The sequence below is a fragment of the Hemibagrus wyckioides genome, linkage group LG14 (assembly GCF_019097595.1).
Source record: "Hemibagrus wyckioides isolate EC202008001 linkage group LG14, SWU_Hwy_1.0, whole genome shotgun sequence".
NCBI classification, from domain to species: domain Eukaryota; kingdom Metazoa; phylum Chordata; class Actinopteri; order Siluriformes; family Bagridae; genus Hemibagrus; species Hemibagrus wyckioides.
In genome coordinates this window covers 2,957,808-2,984,783 of record NC_080723.1, presented here as the reverse complement: position 1 = coordinate 2,984,783, position 26,976 = coordinate 2,957,808, and the positions used below count along the sequence as shown (strand labels likewise).

General features: G+C 41.0%; 2 protein-coding genes across 10 annotated transcripts in view; both read right to left on the bottom strand.

Moving 5' to 3' along the window:
* gpr37a (G protein-coupled receptor 37a) overlaps positions 1-15,387 on the bottom strand; it is a 60,643-nt gene extending 45,256 nt beyond the window's left edge. The window contains exons 1-2 of one of the 2 annotated variants that reach the window (XR_009206542.1): positions 14,164-15,387; positions 9,924-10,850 (exon numbers count right to left, since the gene is read on the bottom strand). Coding sequence is in view for 1 of the 2 variants with exons in the window: in XM_058408431.1 (XP_058264414.1) it covers positions 10,002-10,850; positions 14,164-14,997 (1,683 nt within the window). In the remaining variant the exon portion in view is untranslated. Of the gene's footprint in view, positions 1-8,893; positions 10,851-14,163 lie in introns of those variants that run through there. The other variant, XM_058408431.1, reaches the window with a different exon arrangement.
* A 2,212-nt stretch (positions 15,388-17,599) lies between these two features.
* The window catches only part of pot1 (protection of telomeres 1 homolog), a 41,270-nt gene continuing 31,893 nt past the window's right edge, over positions 17,600-26,976 (bottom strand). For 4 of the 8 annotated variants that reach the window (XM_058408615.1, XM_058408614.1, XM_058408616.1 and 1 more), the window contains 10 exons: positions 22,258-22,427; positions 21,963-22,054; positions 21,018-21,047; positions 20,734-20,890; positions 19,113-19,285; positions 18,853-18,988; positions 18,637-18,719; positions 18,402-18,496; positions 18,083-18,188; positions 17,600-17,862 (listed from right to left, as the gene is read on the bottom strand). In XM_058408615.1, the coding sequence (XP_058264598.1) occupies positions 17,741-17,862; positions 18,083-18,188; positions 18,402-18,496; positions 18,637-18,719; positions 18,853-18,988; positions 19,113-19,285; positions 20,734-20,890; positions 21,018-21,047; positions 21,963-22,054; positions 22,258-22,427 (1,164 nt within the window). In that variant the 3' untranslated portion in view covers positions 17,600-17,740. Of the gene's footprint in view, positions 17,863-18,020; positions 18,189-18,401; positions 18,497-18,636; positions 18,720-18,852; positions 18,989-19,112; positions 19,286-20,733; positions 20,891-21,017; positions 21,048-21,962; positions 22,055-22,257; positions 22,428-26,976 lie in introns of those variants that run through there. The other 4 variants (XM_058408617.1, XR_009206547.1, XR_009206548.1 and 1 more) reach the window with 4 other exon arrangements.

The window sequence follows — 26,976 nt, the reverse complement described above, 5'->3', positions numbered from 1 at the left end:
TGTGTTGTGTGTTGTGTGTGGTGTTGTGTGTGGTGTTGTGTGTTGTGTGTTGTGTGTTGTGTGTTGTGTTGTGTGTGGTGTTGTGTGTTGTGTGTTGTGTGTGGTGTTGTGTGTGGTGTTGTGTGTTGTGTTGTGTGTTGTGTGTTGTGTGTGGTGTTGTGTGTTGTGTGTTGTGTGTGGTGTTGTGTGTTCTGTGTTGTGTTGTGTGTTGTGTGTTGTGTGTGGTGTTGTGTGTTGTGTGTGGTGTTGTGTGTTATGTGTTGTGTTATGTTGTGTGTTGTGTGTTGTGTGTGGTGTTGTGTGTTATGTGTTGTGTTGTGTTGTGTGTGGTGTGTGGTGTTGTGTGTTGTGTGTTGTGTGTTGTGTGTGGTGTTGTGTGTTATGTGTTGTGTTGTGTTGTGTGTTGTGTGTGGTGTTGTGTGTTGTGTGTTCTGTGTTGTGTGTGGTGTTGTGTGTTCTGTGTTGTGTGTGGTGTTGTGTGTTGTGTGTTGTGTGTGGTGTTGTGTGTTATGTGTTGTGTTATGTTGTGTTGTGTTGTGTGTGGTGTGTGGTGTTGTGTGTTCTGTGTTGTGTGTGGTGTTGTGTGTTGTGTGTTGTGTGTTCTGTGTTGTGTGTTCTGTGTTGTGTGTGGTGTTGTGTGTTCTGTGTTGTGTGTGGTGTTGTGTGTTCTGTGTTGTGTGTGGTGTTGTGTGTTATGTGTTGTGTTATGTTGTGTTGTGTTGTGTGTGGTGTGTGGTGTTGTGTGTTCTGTGTTGTGTGTGGTGTTGTGTGTTCTGTGTTCTGTGTTGTGTGTGGTGTTGTGTGTTATGTGTTGTGTTATGTTGTGTTGTGTTGTGTGTGGTGTGTGGTGTTGTGTGTTCTGTGTGGTGTGTGGTGTTGTGTGTTCTGTGTTCTGTGTTGTGTGTTCTGTGTTGTGTGTGGTGTTGTGTGTTCTGTGTTGTGTGTGGTGTTGTGTGTGGTGTTGTGTGTTATGTGTTGTGTTATGTTGTGTTGTGTTGTGTGTGGTGTGTGGTGTTGTGTGTGGTGTGTGGTGTTGTGTGTTCTGTGTTGTGTGTGGTGTTGTGTGTTGTGTGTTGTGTGTGGTGTTGTGTGTTGTGTGTTGTGTGTGGTGTTGTGTGTTGTGTGTGGTGTTGTGTGTTGTGTTGTGTGTTGTGTGTGGTGTTGTGTGTTGTGTGTGGTGTTGTGTGTGGTGTTGTGTGTTGTGTGTTGTGTGTGGTGTTGTGTGTTGTGTGTGGTGTTGTGTGTTGTGTGTGGTGTTGTGTGTTGTGTGTGGTGTTGTGTTGTGTTGTGTGTTGTGTGTGGTGTTGTGTGTTGTGTGTGGTGTTGTGTGTTGTGTGTGGTGTTGTGTGTTATGTGTTGTGTTGTGTTATGTGTTGTGTGTTATGTTATGTGTTGTGTGTGGTGTTGTGTGTTGTGTGTTGTGTGTGGTGTTGTGTGTTGTGTTGTGTGTTGTGTGTGGTGTTGTGTGTTGTGTTGTGTGTTGTGTGTGGTGTTGTGTGTTGTGTGTTGTGTGTTCTGTGTTCTGTGTGGTGTTGTGTGTTGTGTGTTCTGTGTTGTGTGTTCTGTGTTGTGTGTTCTGTGTTGTGTGTGGTGTGTTGTGTGTGGTGTTGTGTGTGGTGTTGTGTGTTGTGTGTGGTGTTGTGTGTGGTGTTGTGTTGTGTGTTGTGTGTGGTGTTGTGTGTTGTGTTGTGTGTTGTGTGTGGTGTTGTGTGTTGTGTGTGGTGTTGTGTGTTGTGTGTGGTGTTGTGTGTTATGTGTTGTGTGTTATGTTATGTGTTGTGTGTGGTGTTGTGTGTTGTGTGTGGTATTGTGTGTTGTGTGTGGTGTTGTGTGTTGTGTGTTGTGTGTGGTGTTGTGTGTTGTGTGTGGTGTTGTGTGTTGTGTTGTGTGTTGTGTGTGGTGTTGTGTGTTGTGTTGTGTGTTATGTGTTGTGTGTTATGTTATGTGTTGTGTGTTGTGTTGTGTGTTGTGTGTGGTGTTGTGTGTTGTGTGTGGTGTTGTGTGTTATGTGTTGTGTGTTATGTTATGTGTTGTGTGTGGTGTTGTGTGTTGTGTGTGGTGTTGTGTGTTGTGTGTGGTATTGTGTGTTGTGTGTGGTGTTGTGTTGTGTGTTGTGTGTTGTGTGTGGTGTTGTGTGTTGTGTGTGGTGTTGTGTGTTGTGTGTGGTGTTGTGTGTTGTGTTGTGTGTTGTGTGTTGTGTGTTGTGTGTGGTGTTGTGTGTTGTGTGTGGTGTGTTGTGTGTGGTGTTGTGTGTTGTGTGTGGTGTTGTGTGTTGTGTTGTGTGTTGTGTGTGGTGTTGTGTGTTGTGTGTTGTGTGTGGTGTTGTGTGTTGTGTGTGGTGTTGTGTGTGGTGTTGTGTGTTGTGTTGTGTTATGTGTTGTGTGTTGTGTGTTATGTTATGTGTTGTGTGTGGTGTTGTGTGTTGTGTGTGGTGTTGTGTGTTGTGTTGTGTGTTGTGTGTGGTGTTGTGTGTGGTGTTGTGTGTTATGTGTTGTGTGTGGTGTTGTGTGTTGTGTTATGTGTTGTGTTATGTTGTGTTGTGTGTTGTGTTGTGTGTTGTGTTATGTTATGTGTTGTGTTGTGTGTTGTGTGTTAGGTGTTGTGTGTTGTGTTGTGTGTTGTGTTATGTTTTGTTTGTTATGTTATGTGTTATGTGTTGTGTGTTGTGTGTTGTGTGTTGTGTGTGGTGTTGTGTGTTGTGTGTGGTGTTGTGTGTGGTGTTGTGTGTTGTGTTGTGTGTTGTGTGTTATGTTATGTGTTGTGTTATGTGTTGTGTGTTATGTTATGTGTTGTGTGTTATGTTATGTGTTGTGTTGTGTGTTATGTTATGTGTTGTGTGTTGTGTTGTGTGTTGTGTGTTATGTTATGTGTTGTGTGTTGTGTTGTGTGTTGTGTTATGTGTTGTTTGTTATGTTATGTGTTATGTGTTGTGTGTTATGTTATGTGTTGTGTGTTGTGTTGTGTTGTGTTATGTGTTGTTTGTTATGTTATGTGTTATGTGTTGTTTGTTATGTTATGTGTTGTGTGTTATGTTGTGTTGTGTGTTATGTTATGTGTTGTGTTATGTGTTGTGTGTTATGTTATGTGTTGTGTGTTGTGTTAGGTGTTGTGTTGTGTGTTATGTGTTGTGTTGTGTGTTGTGTTGTGTTATGTTATGTGTTGTGTGTTGTGTGTTGTGTTGTGTTGTGTGTTGTGTTATGTGTTGTGTGTTGTGTGTTATGTTATGTGTTGTGTGTTGTGTTGTGTGTTGTGTTGTGTTATGTGTTGTTTGTTATGTTATGTGTTGTGTGTTATGTGTTGTTTCACCTGTTGTGACATGTTCTTCTGTACTTTTGATTATTACACGATTACAGAGGTGCACTCTCAGACCAGACACATGGGAATGTGTGTTTAAATAAAGTGCTCTTATCCTCACTGCTCTGCTGATCTGACATGATTACAGTCAACTAGTGCATCCTCTGGCAAGGGCAATGCCGGGTTTCTTTAAACTTTAATAGTTTAAAGAGAGAGAGAGAGAGAGAGAGATGGAGGGAGAGAGAGAGAGAGAGAGAGAGAGGGAGATAGATAGATAGATAGATAGATAGATAGATAGATAGGGAGTGGGGAGAGGGAAAGAAAGAAAGAAAGAAAGAAAGAAAGAAAGAAAGAAAGAAAGAAAGAAAGAAAGAAAGAAAGAAAGAAAGAAAGAGATAGATAGATAGATAGATAGATAGATAGATAGATAGATAGATAGATAGATACATACATACATACATACATACATACATACATACATACATACATACATACATACATACATACATACATACATACATAGAGAGAGAGAGAGAGAGAGAGAGAGAGAGAGAGAGAATGCTAAAACTGTTAAATAGGAATGTTCCAGAACCTGTGTGTGTGTGTGTGTGTGTGTGTGTGTGTGTGTGTGTGTGTGTTAATGTGGGGAGTCTCTGTGAAGCCAGCGGTGTGTTGATTGCTGCAGGTTACTTTTTGTAGTGCTCAGAGGTCAGGCTGAATGGAAGGTGACCAGCTGTAAAGCCGTCCTGTGGTGTTAGATTCACTTCCATTCTCAAGATCCAGTGCTGTCAAAGAAATGGAGGTGAATGGTTAACAATTGCCCCTGGGCCTAGTTTCACCAAAAGCATGATGATTTAGCTTAATGGTGTTCTTATTCGATGACCTACTGATCGAGCATGAGGGCATTTCTGTAATGTTGCACTGGAGAACAGAGTCTGAGCGCTAAATGCTGTAAATGAACATTACTGTAAATGTAAAGCATCATAAAGTTCAAATAGTCTTACTCTGGGGAGAGAGAGAGAGAGAGAGAGAGAGAGAGAGAGAGAGAGTCGGTGGTCAATGTGGCACTCACTCCACCGTTTAACAATCATCATTGTGCAGTGAAAACTCAGCCATGCTGATGTAAGTGGTCACCATCGATTTAATGGCTCGTGTCCAACAGGTTTCTGGTTAAAGCACTGAGACGGGGATCAGTCAAAGAGAAAGCAGGAGCTTCAGTGATCTTTTTCATCCCTGTTGTATGAGTGCACTGTGAAACCAGCAACTCTTCAGTATCACAGCTGTGTGTTGATTGTGTCACTGATAGATAGATAGATAGATAGATAGATAGATAGATAGATAGATAGATAGATAGATAGATAGATAGATAGATAGAGAGTGGAAAAGAAGGAAAGAAAAGAGAAAGAAAGAAAGAAACAAAGAAACAAAGAAAAAGAAAGAAAGAAAGAAAGAAAGAAAGAAAGAAAGAAAGAAAGAAAGAAAGAAAGAAAGAAAGAAAGTGATAGATAGATAGATAGATAGATAGATAGATAGATAGATAGATAGATAGATAGATAGATAGATAGATAGATAGATAGGGAGTGGGGAGAGGGAAAGAAAGAAAGAAAGAAAGAAAGAAAGAAAGAAAGAAAGAAAGAAAGAAAGAAAGAAAGAAAGAAAGAAAGAAAGAAAGAAAGAAAGAAAGAAAGAGATAGATAGATAGATAGATAGATAGATAGATAGATAGATAGATAGATAGATAGATAGATAGATAGATAGGGAGTGGGGAGAGGGAAAGAAAGAAAGAAAGAAAGAAAGAAAGAAAGAAAGAAAGAAAGAAAGAGATAGATAGATAGATAGATAGATAGATAGATAGATAGATAGATAGATAGATAGATAGATAGATAGATAGATAGATAGATAGATAGATAGATAGATAGATAGATAGGGAGTGGGGAGAGGGAAAGAAAGAAAGAAAGAAAGAAAGAAAGAAAGAAAGAAAGAAAGAAAGAAAGAAAGAAAGAAAGAAAGTGATAGATAGATAGATAGATAGATAGATAGATAGATAGATAGATAGATAGATAGATAGATAGATAGATAGATAGATAGATAGGGAGTGGAAAAGAAAGAAAGAAAAGAGAAAGAAAGAAACAAAGAAAAAGAAAGAAAGAAAGAAAGAAAGAAAGAAAGAAAGAAAGAAAGAAAGAAAGAAAGAAAGAAAGAAAGAAAGAAAGAAAGAGAGGGGAGCGAGAGGGGGAAAGAGAAAGAAAGAAAGAGGATGGGGGGTGGATTAGACAGTGTTACTGAAGAGCATTAGGCCTTAATCAGTGTCTTCTTAGAGATTTACTTTATTACTACTTTCTTAATCGTCTTTCTGACATTAATTGGATTTCCTGTAATAGGATTGCGAACCCTAAAATCCGTAGGCTGTTAATAAACATATCTCCTTCTTTAGGGTATAGCTTAGCTTTTAAATAATACAGCTAAAGGAAAGTGAACCTGCTGTCCGGTGCATTCAGTCCAGACTCTGTAGATTTCAGTAGGACTGAGGTGTTTACTACAGCTGCTACTGCCTCTGAGTCCTGAGCACAGTGTGGCCTTGGGAATGTGATGCAGTGCAATAGGACATGTTCTGTCTGGAAAGGAAGCACAGCTGGACAGGTTTCTGTCTTCCCGCTGTTAGACAGGACATCAGTGACAAGGTGCAGACACAGTCATCATCATCTTCATCTTCATCATCAGACTCTTTGTAACAGAGTTTGTTCAGTGAATGAATGTGGAAGCTCAGTGGTTAAGGCATAACACTACTGATTGTGGATTTAAATCTCAGGGCCCTTCAACAAGGCTCTTAACCCTTTAATTACTCAGTTGTATATATGAGATTGAGAGAAAGAAAGAGGGACATAGAGATACACTATAAGCCAAAAGTTTTGGGACGTCTGCCTTTACATGTACATGAATGTAATATGGAGTTGTCCTGCCCTTTACAGCTATAACAGCTTCAACTCTTCTGGGAAGGCTTTCCACAAGGTTTAGGAGTGTGTTTATGTTTATATTTTTGACCATTCCTCTAGAAGCACATTTGTGAGGTCAGGTACTGATGTTGGACGAGAAGGCCTGGCCCGCAGTCTCCACTCTAATTCATCCCAAAGGTGTTCTATGGGGTTGAGGTCAGGACTGGAGGTATGGACCTTGTTTTGTTCACTGGTGTGCAGTCATGTTGGAACAAGAAGGGGTCATCCCACAAGGGGCCAACCCCTGAAAAACAACCCCATACCATAATCCCCCCTCCACCAAACTTTACACTTGGAACAATGCAGTCAGGTAAGCAGCGTTCTCCTGGCAACCGCCAACCCCAGACTTGTCCAACGGATTGCCAGACAGAGAAGCGTGATCGGTCACTCCAGAGAACATGTTTCCACTGCTCTAGAGTCCAGTGGCGGCGTGCTTTACAACACTGCATCCGACACTTGGTGACGTAAGTCTTGGATGCAGCTACTAGGCCATGAAAACCCATTCCATGAAGCTCTCTACACACTGTTCCTGAGTTAATATGAAGGCCACATGAAGTTTGGAGGTCTGTAGCGATTGACTCTGCAGAAAGTTGGTGACTTCTGCACACTGTGCTCCTCAGCATGCTCTGACCCCGCTCTGTGATGTTACCTGGCCTACTACTTCGTAGCTGAGATCTGTTGTTCCCAATTGCTTCCACTTTGTTATAATACCACTAACAGTTGACCGTGGAATATTTAGTAATGAGGAAACGTCATGAATGGACTTATTGCACAGGTGGAAACCTATCACGGTACCACGCTTGAATTCACTGAGCTCCTGAGAGCGAGCCATTCTTTCACAAATGTTTGTAGAAGCAGTCTGCATGCCTAGGTGCTGGATTTTATACACCTGAATTCAATGATTTTGAGGGGTGTCCCAAAACTTTTGGCAATGTAGTGTAGATTAGATAGATAGATAGATAGATAGATAGATAGATAGATAGATAGATAGATAGATAGATAGATAGATAGATAGATAGATAAGAATATTTACCGAGGTTTAATTAGATCCATGAAAAACAAGCATTTAGTGCAAACAGAACATGTCTTTCATGTTAAAACAGAAAGAAAAAAGGGAAAATTGGTAGCAACGGGCAAACTGCCATAATGTTTTACAGAAGAGTTGGGAAGGAGGAGCAGAGTGAATGTTCAGAGTGTGTGTGTGTGTGTGTGCACGCATGTTTTTATATCCTGGTGAGGAACAAAATATCTCCATAGGGATAGGAAAATCTGACACTTTTGTTCTTTTGGATCATTCAGCTGCTGCCCTGAAGGAACCTGAGGAACAGGAAGATTTGGGTTAGATTTACATTAATATATTAATAACAATAATCATCAGAGGAAGGTCCTCAGAATGATAGTAACACAAGTGTGTGTGTGAAGCATAAGCAGAGCCCCTCACAGAGGACAGTTCTCAGTGCCCTCCAACTCATTAATGCATTTAAGTGTTCACCACAGGCAGTGACCTAGAAATGAGCAGCAATCCCACAAAGAGAAACATGAGACAAAGCAACCTCTATCCCATCCACATGGAATCCGCTCCGTCACACATATCACATTATACAGCACGCTGAGGGCGGACAACCATTTTGAGTACGCAGCTCACTGGGGCTCATATCTGATCAACGGGAGTCGGGTGTGTGTATGGGGTCATGACCTGTTCCCACCAAAGAAAGTGCTGTTAGTGTGAAGTAGCTAACGGCTACGCAAACAAATCTGATACACTGACCACTGACCCATTTATTATATAACTGACATAAGGAAAAAAAACAGTTATTGAATTGTTCCTAATGTGTGTGTGTGTGTTTGGGAACTTCATTAATCCAGCTGTGGGAATTAACTGAATTCATACACTCTATCTATCTATCTATCTATCTATCTATCTATCTATCTATCTATCTATCTATCCTCTCCTTCTCTCTCCTTTCTTTCTTTCTTGCTGTCTCTCTCTCTCTCTCTCTCTCTCTCTATCTATATACTTTCATATATATTATATATATATATATATATATATATATATATATATATATGGTGTTCGTTCACGACTCATCTGTCTACACCAGACATTTCTATTAGAATACAAAACTATATCATAATATGATGAAAAAACCACTAATGAAAGTTCTTCTCAATTTTCACTTGAATATAAATTGTGTCCTCCAGTGCCGACTGTAATTCCCCAGCTCCAAATATCCAGTTCACCCGAAAAAGCACTTCCTACAGCTTTCCTCTCACAGCTAAGCTCTTTCTTCACGGCTGCTGCTGATGTAAACAGACCTTTTCATTATGGATGCCTCACGTTGCTCTGGCAACCAGCTTAAGACAATAGCCTCTGTGTGCACTCATACTGTATAGCACTGATGTCACGTATAAGACCAACGCCTTTACAAAGACTCAGTCTTACAGTGTTGGGGAAACAATTTTCAGATGAGTTACAACAAAAAAAAGTAAGTAAGTAAGTAAATAAATAAATAAATAAATAAATAAGAAAGCAAGCAAGCACATGATAGATGTAAATTCATATTTGCCACAATTTTCTTTTCTTTCTTTTTCAAAAAAATAATGCATTTAGCTAAAATAGCAGTCTTTATTTACAGTGTCAGCTGAAGTGATGCAGTTCTTCCTGCTACTAAATACACAGTGAACATAATGCTTACATAGCAAGGCAGCCAGGCTTTTAAAACTTTTCACCTGATTCATACGAATCATTGTTTCCCTTTACAACATATTACATCTAACTACCAGCTCATTAACATTACTTTCCACGAGCTTTATAAACACTACATTGTGTTTGGAAGAAATTTAAGACGTAAACTTTCATCACGTAGCTATAACAACTGTGCAAAAAGTTAATTCATAATCCCTATGAACTCCATTTAAACTACAGTTAACGCTCACAGGTTTCTTCTGTAAACAGTACAAGTCTAAGACAATCTGCTCTATAATACTGTAAATTCTGTATGTCTGTTTGTTGGGATTTCCCAAAACATGGCAGGTGATTTAGAACCCAAAGTCAGACACCAGATCTGAAACAGTAGCCTGTTTATAAATTCTGGTATAATGTGGTATCCTTTGGGTATGATATGGTATAGAGTGTATGTACATCAACCAGGCATAGCATTATGACCACCTGTCTAATATTGGTATTGGTCCTCCTTTTGCTCCCCCACAACAGCCCTGACCCGTCCTGCACTGTGTATTCTGACCCCTTTCTATCAGAACCAGCATTAACTTCTTCAGCAATCTGAGCAACAGTAGCTCGTCTGTTGGATCGGATCACACGGGTCAGCCTTCTCTCCCCACGTCCATCGATGAGCCTCGGCCGCCCATGACCCTGTCGCCGGTTCCCCACTATTCCTTCCTTGGACCACTTTTGATAGATACTGACCACTGCAGACCAGGAACACCCCACAAGAGCTGTAGTTTTGGTTATGATCTGATGATGGCCCTTCGTCAAACTCACTCAAATCCTTAGGCTTGTCCATTTTTCCTGCTTCTCACATCAACTTTGAGGACAAAATGGTCACTTGTTGCCTAATATATCCCACCCACTAACAGATGCCATGATGAGATGATCATCAGTCTTATTCACTTCACCTGTCAGTGTTCATAATGTTATGCCTGATCGGTGTATGAGTTTGGGTATAGCACAGTATGTGCACAGGTTAAAGTCTCCTAGCAGTGTGTGCTGACAGTTGCATAGCTAGCTGGCTCTCTGTGCACTGTACTATAAGGTGAGAGCTCCAGCTCAGTAGTGGTCTCGTTCTCGTTGTCACCATTAGTCCCATTCGACAACTTCGGTGGGCCACATCCGTCCAGGCAGCAGCAGCAGCATTGCAGGAAAGCTTTGCTGAAAGGCTGACAAAGCGTTAACAGCAGCACGGGCGTCACTGCACACTTACAGAACAGCAGCATCTGGCTAAGCAGGTGGAGGATGTCCAGAGTGCGTTGCGGCATTCCTACGGCCATGTATGCCGACACGACGTTGTAGACGTTCTCTGGGATCACACAAAACCCATACAGGATGGCCAGAGCCACTACCGTGCAGTTCATCCGTCTCTCCAGGTGTATCTGCTCACGCTGCCCTCGAACGCTCGTCCTCTCAGCCTGCTGTATCTTCCGAGCTGTCGCCACTGAGCTGATAATGGTGAAAACAGTAGGCAGGCAGAAGTAGCAGCCGAAGTGCCACCACAGACGGGCTCCGTCGTAGGTAAGTCCCAGCACGTAAAGGGAGTCGGGGAGTGTTGTAGAGATGCGGATTATACAGCGCTCACTGGGTAGCATCTTGTTAACCACCTCAGGGAGCTCCTCAGCAGGCACCTCTCTCTCCTCTGTTACCAGCTGGTGGATTAACAGCTCGGGCAAGGCCAGAAGAAGAGCACCCAGCCAGATCACAGCCAGCTTAGCTGCAGTGGAAGCACAGTTCTCGATGGTTTCGTAGTACATTCGCACGTTGGATGCGGCTCGGAAACGGTCGATGCACAAAGCGCAAAGTGAGAACGTAGTCACACCTAAAGAAACCACCTGTAATGGAAACACATGAATGAGTTCATTTAAATCAATACCTTTCTAAATAGCTGGCAAACTATCTGTCAAACAATTACTACCACAGTTTGGACCATGGTCCAAAATATACCCTACATCCATATTTACATCAATTTTCTAGGTTCGGTATTCAGACGGTACAAATGACCTACGTTTAGTTCACACCCCTGTGGTTGCCAGATTTTTTCCTGAGACAAGGTTCTCATAGTGTCTACACCACCGGCTTTAAACACGAGCCCTTGCCTTTAATAAAGCCCCTTCAAAAAAAATCTGAGTCAGGAAACGAGGACTGAAGAAGGCATTTTTTTTCCCCCTTCTTTGCTGTCAAATTTAATATAATCTAAAATGAAAGCAAGTGACAATTTAAAAAATAGTGCTGAATGCTGTCTGAACAAGTCATTTGCTCAACAGATAACACAATTCCAAATACAGCTCTTTTTTTAATCTAGAAAGACGAGTAGTGTTGAGAGAAAGGCAAGTGTCTGTGAACGTTTTATCTTTTATCTTGACGCACTCTTTCTACTTCAGAGATTTTTATTATACTGCATTTCAAATGCACCCAGATATTTCCCAAGTAGCCTGGTCCATGTTTTGGAACAATTTTAACACACGGTGCATTTCCTTATTTTGGCAATTCCCACTTTCTAGCTAGGTCTTACAACATTTACATAACAGGCGGGATATAGGCTAAAACCTGGAGTCCTGGAGTCATGTGACTCTGGACACCACGCCATTTCAAAATTCTGCACTCTTCTGTGTATGTGAGCCAACAAGAACCCAGGGCTAGCTGGTGAATCTCAGAGCAAAGGGCAGTTGACTGTTCCATCTACAACCTTCTGATGATTGGATCACTACTTTAAGTCATAGTACTACTACTAATACCTCAAGTACTTCAAGTACAATCAAGTTCACTGTTATTCAGTCAGTGTATGGTCAGGAGTTCAAGAGCTGAAGGCTTATAGTTTGATTGTCACATCTGTGAAACATCTGAGAAATGCAATAATAATAATAATGCTAACATCGCCACAGCAGATCGTTTGGTCCGCATGTTTGCACAGGTTTTACACCAGATGCCCTTCCTGACGCAACCCTCCCATTCTATCCGGGCTTGGGACCGGCACTGAGAGATAACTCTTCAGTGGCTGGGGTAGCTTTATTTTAACCGGGCTTGAGACTTAAGACCAGCGCTGAGAGTTAAATCAGCAATGAGAGCGCAGGACCACCAGGAGGCCAATAATTCTAACTCTGTATAACTCTGACAAACCAAGGCTTGGATTCTTGACCTCTAGTTAGGACTACAAACTCTGCAGTTTATTATTTAGCACTCTGCTAGAAAAGTAACTCCACTTTCTACATCCTTAATGCCAGCCCTGCCAGCTTGAGTCTTATTATACACATGCACTTCGGGGCCAGAGAAGAGCTGCCTATAGGATCTGGATGAATAAACAGAAGGATAAATGGAAAGAGAGAACGAAAGAAGGAAGGCCAAAAAGAATGAAGACAAATTATATTGTACTGTGAGTGTTTCTAATTACTTGGGTGTGAGCGTGTAAAATCTAAAGGCATGAAAACCAATTTTTCAGGGCTCAATGCATTTTGTCTATAGCACTGATGGAGCAGCCTCTCTAATCATTTCTAATTAATGACTTGATTAGAGTCCTCTTTAGCATGACAACAGAGCACAATCGTTATCTACTTTACATAACAAGGCAACACGCTCTCAGATTTGCCATTACGTAAATTGCATGTGCCACAGCTTGATATGTGTTTTGTCTAAGCAATAAAGAGAATTTGTGTTTGGGCTACCGTTAACTCATTCTGAATTACACTTCTTAGAAATGAATCATTTAATAAAGCATAAGTCTTAGGCAAATCGCTCATTAGTAAGCCTTAGGAGATTCGGTGTATGGCGTATAGCCGGACACAAAAAACGTAATGATTGTTAGCAATCAATAGCCACATATTCCTCCAGTGTTTATGGTGGATTGGGTCATTTAGAGAAGCTTAATCTTCAAGGCTCTTATTGTAGACAAGTAATTCTAATGACAAGCAGCTAAACTAAAGACAAACAATAACCCAGTAACTCATTCCATATTAAACAAAACCCACATATAACTCCTACGGAGCTAGTGTGTCTCATTATGTGCAGAGGTTTAGGTTTCTTTGATGCCACGCAGCCGTCACACAGACTCAAACAAATGTCCAGACTGTGCTAGAGGAGATGGTGAGACAATAAGCCGGAGGACTTCTAAATAGCATAGAGGGAGCCCTCCCCATCTCTGTTAAGCCATTCTTTAAGAAACCACATATCAATCTTGACTATTTCTGTCTGACCACGAAGACACACTTTCTTTCTAAACAGAAATAAGTATGATGTATTTCCGTCAAGTCTCATCAGTGATGACTAAAAGTGGTCAGTAGCCTCGTGACTGCCTCTGTCAAGCTTGAGTCCACCACTGGACACTAGTCACTGATGATATTTTAATATTCATATTTGAAAACCTTGTTAGGATTGACCGACAAGTTCCTGCCTCATGTTTGATCATATTTGGTGTGTTTTTTCGGTTTAATAAAGCTAAAGAGTGCAATATGATTCACCGCTACAACGATCTGCGTTCCGTCCACATTATTCTCTCTGTATGCTCAGAACGAGCAATTCACAAAAATAAAATAATGTTGCTTTCATTGAAGTACAGCTTTACTCATCAATTCAGAAATCAATTCTGAGGCAAAAACTGTGCAAAAACATAAAAGCTTGAAGGAATAGAAACTTCCTTCTCATATGTTATCATGATATCGACCTGCAATAATGTTCAGGGTTGCTATTTTTTATTACAGTCTAACATATCCTTAGACAGAGAGTCGCAGCTCACAGTAACTGGTTTTCCAGAATGTTCTGAACATTCCTGTGTCTGTTTTATGGAAATAAAACATTCGGCTATGTGTTGGATTATAAAAGTAATACCTAAAAGAAAGAAAATAGTTATGTCCACAGGCCATTTCAAAAACAATGCTAACTCTGTTAACTAATATACCCCACCCAGAGAAAAGGGAGGGGATGCTACCATATGCTACTGTAAGGGAAATGTATTGTGTTATCTGCGGAGGCTTCTCTCACCATGAAGCCTACTGAGACATCCTAGTGTACTCTTTCAAAGCCTCTATACCCGTGCTTGTCAAATCTGCAAATTTTCCACATTGCTCTGTTTAAATGCTGAGACATAGGCAATATTTTTTAACTTATCACATATATAGGCTACTCTTCTCTCAATTCTATTATTATTATTATTACCTCAAAGTATGGTATGATTTTACATGAAAACTCTCCCAGCAGCCAGTCCTTCGTCAGCTGGTGGAATATGACTAAGGGTAAGCAGAAGAAGGTGATGAGAAAATCCCACAGGGCCAAATTGGCGAGCAGTGAGTTGGAGACGCTGCGCATGTAGTAATTATGACACACGGTGCACATGATTGCGATATTGCCGATTATCCCTGCTGTGAACATGATTACAGACACTAATATAATCGCGTACGCAGCGTATGATTCCCCTGTGACGGGATAAAACGGGTTTGGGAGCCCAGGAGCTCTGGGTCGGGTGTTAATAGGGCCGAGTGGAGTGCTGTCCTCGTATTCCTCTTCAGGGAAAGATAACTCGGGGTCATGTGTAGGGAAGACACTGGGCGGCTCTGTGGGCTGCTGCTGAGCTGATGGTTTAGGAAGGATTTCCGACTTCTTAACTACTGATCCTATTTCACTTTGATTTGTCCTTGCAGCTCTCCTGGCTCGGCGATACACCCCAGGATCTTTCATGCGCTTCCGTTCAAGTGTGTGCGTCCAGGGCAGGCTGGTGTCCGCGCGTGATCCGAGTGTGTCCAGTGTTTTATCCGTGTGCGCAATTAATGTTCCGCTTCTAATGTCCGTCCTGACACCTGTAACTTCCCACTGGACATGAGCTTCGTCCACTTCGTTAAAGACTTTCCTGTTAGTCAGAAGTGACGGTGCGCTCTCGGGGCTGGACCTCGGTGCGTTATTACCGGAGTGCGTGTGGAAACTCTTCCCAAACCTGTAGGAGAGAAGTTCACAACACACGAGCAGACAAAATAATCCTGTTAACTGTATTCCCATGTTTTTTTCACCAACCCTTAAACACTCCGAGAAACCATACTCTAAAAAAAAAAAAAAAGGGCTTTCCAGTCTTTTATAAAGGATCCATCGATTTTACAGAGACACGGTTGTAGTCCCGACTCCCCGGTTCCTGCGCTGCTGAGTGATAAACTCCACGGTTCCGTGCTGTGTGGCTCTCAGCATGCTGATGGAGGAGAAGTGGAGGAGTTTTACTTTTCTCTCCTCTACTCCTGCTGTGCACCAGCCGAACACCAAGCTCGAAAACAGCGCCCCTCGGCGGAATCACACACAATCATTTCATATAAGACTCTTAACATTGCACACTTTTGTACTGAAATTATTCTAACCCTAATAAAACTATTCCTGTGTTCTACTCCTAATGACCTCATCCCTACAAACCTGACCTCTCATTTTAATGAACATATAATATTACATCTGCACTGTGACACCAAGCACAAGGAATTTTCTCCATTAAACCTTCAACAGCATAACAATCTAAAGAACATGCTGCTACACTCATAGCAGAGGTGTAAGTGTGCAGGATTGATTTCTTCTTCTTCTTAAATCCCAGTCAAGTATTTTTGTTTCCACATGCCTGCAATATCTTTCTTGCAAGCTTCATATTGGAATGCCTTCTCTCATCTGGAAAAGCAGCTCCTACTATTGTAATAGAATTTTGCTCAATCCAGGTATACACACACACACACACACACATCAAGCACACAGCTCTGGTCAATTCATTTCCCCCTCCAAAAAATGTCTCTGCTCTCACAATTGGGCAATTTGTAAAATTCTGTGATGAGAAAGAAACAAAATGTTAAACATCTGCACCTTTTTTACACTGCAAATTTAGCTAAAGAGGTGACAACAACAAAAATACCAACCAGGGTCATGTTTCCATCCCACATACACTGTTAATGCAAGATACTGATTAAACAGCGAGCTGCTTCTAAAGTCAAAATCCCAGAAGTCCCCAGGCTCTGTAAAGCCACACGTCAAAACCCAGTGAAAGTGTGTGTACTGTGTCAAGCGCAAAAACAAACAGAAACACGCACAAACAACAACAATAACAAACAAATAGCCACATTAAATATTAATAAATGACATGAGAGCAAATTGTTTGCTAGGCTTTGATGATTAACAGAAGAGATGAACTGAATATTGAAAGCTGCTCTTGTAGTATAGCTCCAATTCTATTCAATTCAATTCATTTGTATAGCAATGGACATTGCCTCAAAGCAGCTTTACAGAAGTACAGAAAGATAAGAGAAAAACTTACTGTTTATCCCTAGCTTCATTTTTGTATTGTAGCTACAATTTTCTAAAAGATCTCTATAAGACATTTTCCTCTATTAACCATCAACCCCCCCCCAACCAACCCGAACTCTAGGGAAAAAGGAATCTAAGGAGAAAAATATCACAAAAAAGCAGTAATGTAGATACCAATATCTAAACTTGCTGAAGTCTAATCATTGTAAAAATGTGCTAATTTTCTTTTCCACATTAAATCCTCAAATGAAATGTGTTTCTGTATCGTATCTACAACCAGTGTAATATTTAAACATTAGAACATTAAACATAATTCTAATGAGGGGGAAAAAATCTTTTGTTTCATTACTCAGTAATCTTATTCGTTTTGTCCATAAATTAAACACACCACAAATGTTTTCTTTTTGCCAGCAGGCATTTGTCTTACATTTCTTGTTTGTAATTGGTGCCAAAACACCTGGTGAACATGTACACCAACCAGGCATAACATTATGGCCTAATTATGGCACCGCCGCGAGTGGCAGCTACTGTAAATTTCCCATTGGGATGAATAATCGATCAATCAATTGATCTATTTATCTATCTCTCTGTCTGCCAGCCTTTGCTGCTCACATGCATCAATGAGCCTTCGTTGCCCATGACCCTGTCTCCGGTTCACCACTGTTCCTTCCTTGGACCACTTGATAGATACTTTTGACCACTGCAGACCGGGAACACCCCACAAGAGCAGCAGTTTTGGAGATGCTCTGATCCAGTGGTCTAGCCATCACAATTTGGCCCTTCATCAAACTCACTCAAATCCTTACACTTGTCCATTTTTCCTGCTTCTAACACATCAACTTTGAGGACAAAATGTTCACTTGCTGCCTAATATATCCCACCCACTAACAGGTGCCATTGTTATTATTGACTGTTACTCACTTCACCTGTCAGTGGTCAGAATGTTATGCCTGATCATTTTATAGAGTTTGGAGGAGAATGGTGAAAAGGCAGTAGTAATTTTTCCTGAATGTCATTTGATGGAATGAAGACAGTTAGGAGTTTAAAAACCAAGCCTTTTCCTTTTACTCACTACGATCTGTATCAGTGCAGGTAAACCATAAATTCTATGCTAGACCTTATTCACAAACTGCAATAAAAACAGTGAACTGGGGATGTTGTAGCTTAGTGGTTAAGGCGATGGACTACTGATCAGAAGGTTGGGAGTTCAAATCCCAGGTCCACTGCTGGGCCCCTGAGCAAGGCCCTTAACCCTCAATTGCTGAGATGTACAGAAAGTTGTAAGTTGCTCTGGAGAAAGGCATCTGCAAAATGCCCGAATAAACAAGGCTACTGAAAATGATAAATCACTTTATTAATGGAAAAGATATTGTACATTATACACATTGCTGTTAATCTCACTCATGGTTTGTCAATGCAAAGGTGCATTACTGTAGTTTCTTAACAGCATTCTTCATCCACAGGAAAGGTGGCCTCACTGTGGAGTGTAGAAACTGCCTCTTGCTTCTGTGTTAGTGATCTGGTAGCACACTTGAGTTCTGCCATTCTCCTCTACAGTGTAGGCACAAAGGCAGAGGTCTAGCCATGGGCGCTGTGCTGTGAAAAAGAAGCAGAAAATAAACTCCTTCTCATAAACAGCAGGAATGTAATATAATTTTTTTTTCTAGGAATAAAAAGTAAACCACATTTCAGACTGGTCAACTTAATTTATTATCTAGAGGATTATATTCAGGTCTTAGAGCGTTCTGTGCTTATTCATTTCATCCACTGAAGCTGGCAGTAGTTTGATGGCAGTAGTTGCCAGTGATGATTTTACCCATGCTGCTCCCTGGTGGATGAAGCCTATCCATAGTGGTCTGAACTTTATCCTGTGAATCCTGACACGCTGATGCGTCAGCAGCAGTGACGTGGAAGAATCTCTCCTATGAGAATCAGAGGATGTGGAAAAGAAAGATTGAATTTTCCGTCTTCCTTTAGAGAGTGGGGGGAAAAAAGTAGTACACAAATAATCCCAGTCTAAATAGCTGATTTTGTTGATTGTAAAGACGTATGAGAACACAGAAAAATAGCTGCGTTTTAATCCAAATATTCTTGCATGCATGAAGGCTGTAATTGAACAGAATGAATTTGCTCACAGCATCCTCCCAAATTAACGCTTCAAGTGTGTCTGTCTTATCTTCTAGCTCAAATTTCATCAGCAATGCATACTGCATCAGCTGCAGGCCAAGAGCTGGGAGAGTGATGAGGAGAGGATGAAGAGAGAAAGAGATGAGACGTACGTTATCGCTGAACACAATCCGGTAGTAATGTTGTGGAAAGGTAAATCATATACACTAGTTTCTGTTATTAAGGTGGATTTCTTTTTTTTACCTTTGGCTACGTTATGCTCATCCCACATTTCTATTCCAGAAACCTCAGGCTCCACAAATGTGGACCGACTACAATGTTTACACCTGGAAAACACACACACACACACACAAAAACAAACCATGTATAAAGATCCTAGTCTCTGTAAATAGAGGTATGAATACTACAGAAGCAAAGAACTGCCTATGCTTTGCAGCACTGATCATCATCGGTCCTCACCCATAATATCTTTTGTCTTTCCTGAAGAGGAATGGGGCTGAGAAATCCAGCAGTCTCATTCTCCCATCATCCGAGCGCACAGGGACCACGTTGCTATGAGCAGCTGATATCACACACATCTCCTCCAGTGTAACGCCTATAGGAAACCCATCAGAAAACAAACAAACACATTGGCCTTGTGAAGCAGATTTTGCCAATTAGCACACCGTATTGCACCAAATCATTGCAAAGCATCCCTGAAAAAGTTTACCCCAGCTTACCCTGGAGAAACAGCAGCTGTGTGTGTGTGTTGCTCTGGACCATCTCACAAGACACGTGCATGCTAATGGAGTCCACTGAAGAGGTGACTGCCCAGTGCTCACTACATGGCTGATGGCTTCTCAATGCATCCTGGAATACTCGAGCTATAACCTCATCATTGGGGACCTCCACTCTATTATACAGGCACATTATTCACATCAGCTTCAGAACAGCTGCAGAATTTCTGTAGATAACTTCTCATGAAAAATGTATCACCCTCGACAGTAGCAGGGTGAACCTGTTTTGTTTTCTGTGCTTGCTATAACAATATAATAGCACTTTTTTTTTTTTTTACTGAACAGTGTGACACAGCTCAGGATTGGTAATGAATCTGAACCCAGGACCATCTGTTTCCATCTCTCCATTTCCAATCACATGACCATTTTACTTTTAGTTCTACTATTATTTCATTTTTAGTATTATACAGTCCTGGTCAACTAATTTGACTGGTCATGCATCAATCCAAGAGTGAATACAATTCCTATAAACAAAATTGCCAAAAGTTTTGGGACCTGAATTCAGGCGTTCAATCCCAAAGGTGTTCTATCAGGTTGAGGTCAGGACTCAGTCAAGTTCCTCCACACCAAACTCACTCATCCATGTCTTTATGGACCTTGCTTTGTGCACTGGTACGCTGTCATGTTGGAACAGGAAGGGGTCATCCCCAAACTGTTCCCACAAAGTTGGGAGCATGAAATTGTCCAAAATGTCTTGGTATGAAGCTGAAGCATTAAGAGTTCCTTTCACTGGAACCAAGGGGCCGAGCCAAACACCCGAATTCAATGAATTGGAGGGGTGTCCCAAAACTTTTGGCAATATAGTGTACTTTTCAGGACTGCAACCATGACTTAAAATATGAATGCTCATCAGATTAGAATGAAAAGGGAGGCCAATTCTACTGAAGCGAGAATGCTACTTAGCTAGTAACAGACTAGAAAGCAAGTTCCGGGTCTCTTCTCGATCTATTTCTGCTAGCCGAGCACAACTGCTTTGTTGTTGTATCACAATAGTGTGTTATACTGAATATCAGCACGTAAATGTGCAGGAAGTAATCTCGGATGGCGTCCTATTCAGAATATGGCAGATTTTACGTGGGTCAAGAGTAAGAAATGCAAAATCAAGCTAAAACACATTACGAAAATGATACTGTGGCTGAATAAACAAAAGCTATTCTGAAGCATTAACCTGATGGATGAAGATGTTGCCTTCAAAATCCACCAGAAAAGGAAAATTGCTTAGAAACTTAGTAGTAGACGCTACACATGACTGGATTACTAAATTTTCTGCTAAAGGAAAACTGATTCCAATCAGTAAAACTCTGACCTGTGAGGAGTGTGTTTATCCAATCAATAGTCTCAATCAGAATGATATGAGAATGCAGGGGTGTTGCCAGATAAGCAATAACTCACTATTCAGTGAAAAAGAGCTACAACTAAAACCAAGAAAACACTTTTCTCACTTGCTTGTAATGACATTTTCTACTCCCTAATAATACAATTCCACATCGCTTGTTGTTACGAATTTCTATAAAGACTAAATATCTTTTCTCCATTGTTGCATACAGAGAGGTAGGACACTCACAGTGCTTTACATTGTGGGCAGAAGAGTTTGAGGCACTGGTACAGGTTCTGCGGTTGGTACGATTTCACCTTGGCGCGAACGTGACAAACCATGGGTGTGGTCGATCTCTTCGCACGGGCAAGGGTTACCTGCTCCTTTGCGTGCTCACACGTCCGAACTGAACACATGCAATTACAAACAAACAGAAAAGTAAATCTTAGTTCCCCACTGACCACATTTCTAGCCTAGTCAGGAGGTCAGAAATTTGCTGACCATGGCAAAAATAATGTAATGGTCAAATTTACCTGTATAAAAATCTTCATTGACCGCTTCACCTGAAACACAACAGAAACAGTGTATTTGAGGCTATGTAATCTATTCAGTTATAAATACTGGACTAACCTACACTTTAAAACCAAACATCACTGAAACAGTTAACTGAATACTGAAATACAGCAGAGCGCTTTATTAATCCCCCAAGAGGAAATTTTGTTCCACAAATTCAGTTATCAGATATGGAAAAGCTGTCAATTTTAGTTTAAAAATTCACTTGGAAAGTATCTGGTTACCAACAAAACAGGCAAAGACCGAATCTCTCTCTCTACATATATATATATATATATATAAAGCCTTGAATCTTTCTCTCTTTATATAGCCTGGAATCCATCCATCTATCTATCTGTCTGTCTGTCTGTCTGTTTATCCATCCATCCATCCATCCATCCATGCATTCACCTCTCTCTCTCGCTAAAGTCTGAAATACACACACACACCTGGGGTAGCCTGGATTGCTCATCTTTTTTTTTCTTTAAAATTAAACAAACAAAAAAAATTAACATTTTTATTGAAAATATCTAACTTTAAACACTGAAGCAGTGAGGTTCATTTCAGACTAATGTATAAAGATGTGCAGTTCTCAAAGAAACATATCAGTGCTGTGAAAATCAATAGTGTTTAAATTTCATTACTGAGAGCTGAACTGCTTTTAAAAATCATTATCTCTTTCCCCCCCTATACAATACAGTATTCACCTCTACAGGGGGCATTATACACATACTGTAGTACAGCTGATACAGAGAGATACTATGAGAGATACACTGAGAGACACACTGAGAAATACAGTGAGAAACAATGAGAGATGCACTGAGAGATACAATGAGAAATGCAGTAAGAGATAAAATGAGAGATACAATGAGAGATACACATCTTTGTCCTACTGATTCAAAAGGTGTGTAGAAGCAGGAACTTACCAGGAGCCTCTGGAGGAGTATACCAAGCTTCTAAAAGAGTGACATCATTCACTGTATCTTCACCAGCTCTTGCTGCATGATTCTCCAACAATCTGGACAAGCGAGATGAAGCTGAAGCGCTATCAGACTCTTCGACATAGAACACTTACTGAAATACATCTATTTACTAGAACAGCTGATTCAAAGAAATCTACTATACTTATCAATATGCCACCTTAACTGTGACACTAAAGCAATTTCTCGATGCAAGAAACACTGCAAAGTGTCACAGTGTCAAAGCCACAGTGCAGTTTACCTCTTGAGTGGCTGGAGTTCGGGGCTCTCTGAGGGAATCACACACAGACCTTTACCGTATGAAGTACCTCCATGCAGGTGGAAGCTGAGGGCACTGGCGCAGTCAGCAGATTGCTCAGAAGCTCTTTGAGTCACTGCATGAAGATTGAACAGGCGCAGAAACATGCCAGGCTAAACGAACAAACACACACACACACACACACACACACACACACACACACACACACACGGCTCAAGAGCAATAACCATTTGTTTTACTTTAACAACCAATAATAATCATTAATTCTGTTTTTTAATGTGCCCATGTGACTAATAACGTGTCCAAATAACGCAAATCACACAAATCATCTGCGAGTTAACAGCTTGCCAACATCCTCCAGCAGGGGGCAGTCTGGTATAAATCCTCCAGGACTCTTTTATACTACATGGGAATGAATCATTGGACCCCTAAACATCTGCACTGGTGTTGTTGGTAAATTGCACATCCTGGTGTTTGCGTAATAAAATACGCCATTGCATGCATTCTGTGTGAAAAGAGATGCACAATCCATGTTAAAATTACCGAACAGGGTGTGGTGTGATATAACCTGCTTCTCTTTACTGCGGTGTAGATCTTCAGCATGTTGCAAGCGCTCAGGTGTGTGTTCTGAGACGGATATGTTTCAATGGGAGAATGCGATGCTCATGATATGCAGGAGTTTGGTTTGTTTGTTTTGGATAAGAAGCTGCTAGTAAAATCAGGGGTGGGTGCAGGGGCAGAATGCGGTTTATTTCTCATTCACCGTGCGTTATGAAACAGCAAGTCATTTACCGTGCACTTAATTACTGATGACGTGCTGGTTAAAGAGAATCATGAACACAACCTGGTGCTTTGAAAGGAAAAACACCTTGTGAATGTGTGTGGCTTCACAGCAGGAGGAGTGCACGTCTGTCTGCCTCACTCGGGTCGTGATATGAGCCTGGGAATGTTCGGGTTGTGATATGAACGCGAGCGAGAGACAGACGCAACAAAACCCTCCTCCTTTACCCTGACTGACAAGCAGCAGTCAGAGAGTTTAAGCTCCTGGGATTTCACTTGTCACTCTTGTCCTCCTAGACCAGGAGAGACCAGAACAGAGCATCACACTAGAGCACTGGAGCTGATATTCTCCACGTTCTGCACCAGTTATTAACATTCTTTGGTTTCAACTCTAAGAGTTTACCTTGTTTACAGCCAGGATTTCCATTTGGTACTCGTGGGATTTCAGTGGTCTAAGGAGGCTGTAACAAAGTGGGTACATTCTCAGCTAGAGCTGGATTATGCTCTGTTTGCTATTTGTTGCTGTCTACCAGCAGCACAAAGTTAAAGCCGTGTCCTTGCCATTTGAGTTTATACCTTCTTCCTCCCCTTGCTCCATCCTTCTTAACAGCACTGTGATTGGGCCTCAGGTTTTATAACCTTGGTAAACCTTGAAAGGCTAACTGAACATGCCAAAAAACAGATGCTTGTTTCACTGCAGTTTCTTCGCTGCCAGAGTTGGAGATTTAGCTTCATGCCAATAGTGCTTTGATTACTCTATACTTGCATTAGTGCCTTGCAGTACAAAACTCAATTTGACAGTGAAGAAGTGCAGAATGATTTATCGGCTTGCGGCTGTTTGGGGTGACGGCTTGCCAATAAATGTGGGAGAAATTCTTGCATTACAAATGTTGACCTGCATAAAAGTAACCAACTTTGCAGCAGAGGAAAAAACAAAGGGAAAAAGAAAAGAGATCCCTCTATGAAAGTCGAGCCGTGTCCGTGTTTATTTGACGGGATTTGTTTTAATGCGCTAATTTTCATGTTTGATCTTGTATGGACTGATTGCATGAAGCAATCAAAATGAAGTACGTGAAGAAATCCTTAGTGTTCTTTATTTCTCTGGCACACAGCGAATGGCATGTAGATGAGGATCCAGTTAATACCCGAGATGTATTCTCATTACCAGAGTTATACTGCAGCATATACCTGCAAATATTGAGATTCCCTGCGCACACTAATTATAGGAGAAACAGCATATTATTCCAAATATTTTAGTCTGAACTATCACTCAGACATTTCCAGGCACGGACACACTCACCATGCGTTTTCTTTCTTTTCCATGTTTCATTTGTCTCAAGTGGATGTTAACAGGTGCTACACCAATTAGGAATAGAAATGTCTATAGAATTGTACTTGACTTATCTGAATGTTTGTCTGCGCACACATGTACAGTTTTTAATTCAAGGGCGTACGTGTGAATGGTGCGGCTCTTCATTTGCTGGGCAAAAAAATAATTAATAAAAAAATTTATTACTTGTGAAGGTCCCTTTAGCAGAACTGAAGAGAACAGCTAGAATGAAGTAGTGCTCTGACAAAGACCGCAACTCCCAGCATGGAAAACTCTATTAACCTAAGATGCGCAGCTACATACAACTGGATAACGCTGGTATTCACTGGATCCACAGCTATATGTTAAAAAAAAAAAAAAAAAAAAAAAAAAAGAAGAAGAGTGGAACTGGGGAGACATTCAGTTTACCAAAAAATAATTTGTGCATAGGACACAAATGTGCATAAAGTACAACATTAACTCCGTCAGAACAGACTGAGATGACTTCTTTGGGATTTGAATATCTACTGACCGCATTGGTATTTGGACGTTCAGACCACATGGTCAAAGGTTTCATTTAGTAGACCAGGTGTGAGAAGATGAATAAGGACCAATGGATTTTGCACAACGTCAGCAGTTAAGACCAAGGCCAAACAATTTCCAGAGTAATTATTTATATCTCCAGCAAATGTTTAAGATGACCCCGGACTAGCAAACGGTTAACTTTTTTTACTCCTAAGCATGATTTTTTAAGTAATTCAGGTTTTAGGGAAAAAATTGTTAAATACAATATGAACATTGCCATCTGCACATTCATTCATCCAGAATATAAACAAGATTGCATATTTATGTTATGTCCAAGTATAATATGAATTAAAGAATTAATTTTAAGCAGTTGGCCATCGAATAAGGAGATAAACACAATCCAGCAATACTTCCCTACCATTCAAACATTCATTTTCAGTACGGTATTGCAGATGACACTCTCTCCAGCTCTCTGATAACACAAGGATAGGCGAGCAGACTGATGACAACATCATCATCATCATCATCTCCTCCTAAGCTTTTGTGAGGCTTTCTGGCTTTGGAATTGCACAAGTGAATGACTGCGGCTCTCCGTTCTATTCATCTCTGTCAAAAAAGTGCTGTTATGTCAGCAAACATTTTCCAGACACATTAGCCAAAATGCCTAAAACCTGCGTTTCCTGAAACACTACACCGCACACGTGCCAGGTCTGATTCTATACAAACCTTCCTTACTCAAGGGTGTTTTACTCTGTACACTTACACAATCAGTTGTTTTGTTATGAAGGTTTTAGAGGAACAGAGCCTGGTGAAGAGAAACTCTTTCGGAAGGTGGCATGATTCTACATTAATTCAGTATACTCTATTGTATTGTTATACTCTACTGTAAAACACATCCACGGCCAATTACATAAACCTACCTATAACCCAATATAGGTATACGTGTGTTATCATCCTGCTGTCTGAGGAAATCACAGACATGGAGCACTCGTGTGTTCAGACAGCCCATGTGCTCTTTCTTTCCCTGCATGAATAATTGATAGTCAGATGTGAATACAGACAGGATGTCACACCGCTGTGAGCCAACTCCAACCACTGAAAAACGCCACTTGCATATCTTCTGGTGCACTTATTCCTGTAACAACTGTATCGTAGTCAAATACAACCCATGAAATGAATGGCATGACAAAATCTCAAGAGCCAAGAGTGGAAACGATATGCAGTATTTTTATTTCATTCGGGTGTTACTAAGATTGAACAGTTGTACTCTTACTTTATTAAATTTCCAAGAATAAAAACTTGTTTACAGGTCTCCTCTTTTCTCATCCAGCTTATGACTAGTATGAAAAAATGATCAATTGAGCACACCAACCAGGCATAACATTATGACCATTATCTAATATCGTGTCGGTCCCCCTTTTGCTGCCAAAACGGCCCTGACCCATCCTGCACTGTGTATTCTGACAACTTTCTATCAGAACCAGCATTAACTTCTTCAGCAATCTGAGCAACAGTAGCTCGGTTGTTGGTTTGGGCCAGCCTTCGCTCCCCACGTGCATTAATGAGCCTTGGCCGCCCAGGACCCTGTCTCCGGTTCACCGCTGTTCCTTCCTTGGACCACTTTTGAAAGATACTGACCACTGCAGACCGGGAACACCCCACAAGAGCTGCAGTTTTGGAGATGCTCTGATCCAGTGGTCTAGCCATCACAGTTTGGCCCTTTTGGTCAAACTCGCTCAAAACCTATTTTCCTGCTTCTAACACATCAACTTTGAGGACAAAATGTTCACTTGCTGCCAAATATATCCCACCCACTAACAGGGGCCATGATGAGGAGATCATCAGTCTTATTCACTTCACTGTTATCCCTGATCGGTGTATGGTGCTATAGCTCTCTGTGTGGTTCTAAACATGGAGGGCTACCAAGTGTGGAACAAGAGGATGAAAATTTCTGGTTAAACCGTAGAAAAAGTTCATTAGGTTGAAGTAAGCAAAAACATGCATACACTACCTTTCCTCTTTAGAAGGCAAAAATTCATTAAATTCATTACACAACTGCTCATTTTACTTAGCTATTTTTAATTCAA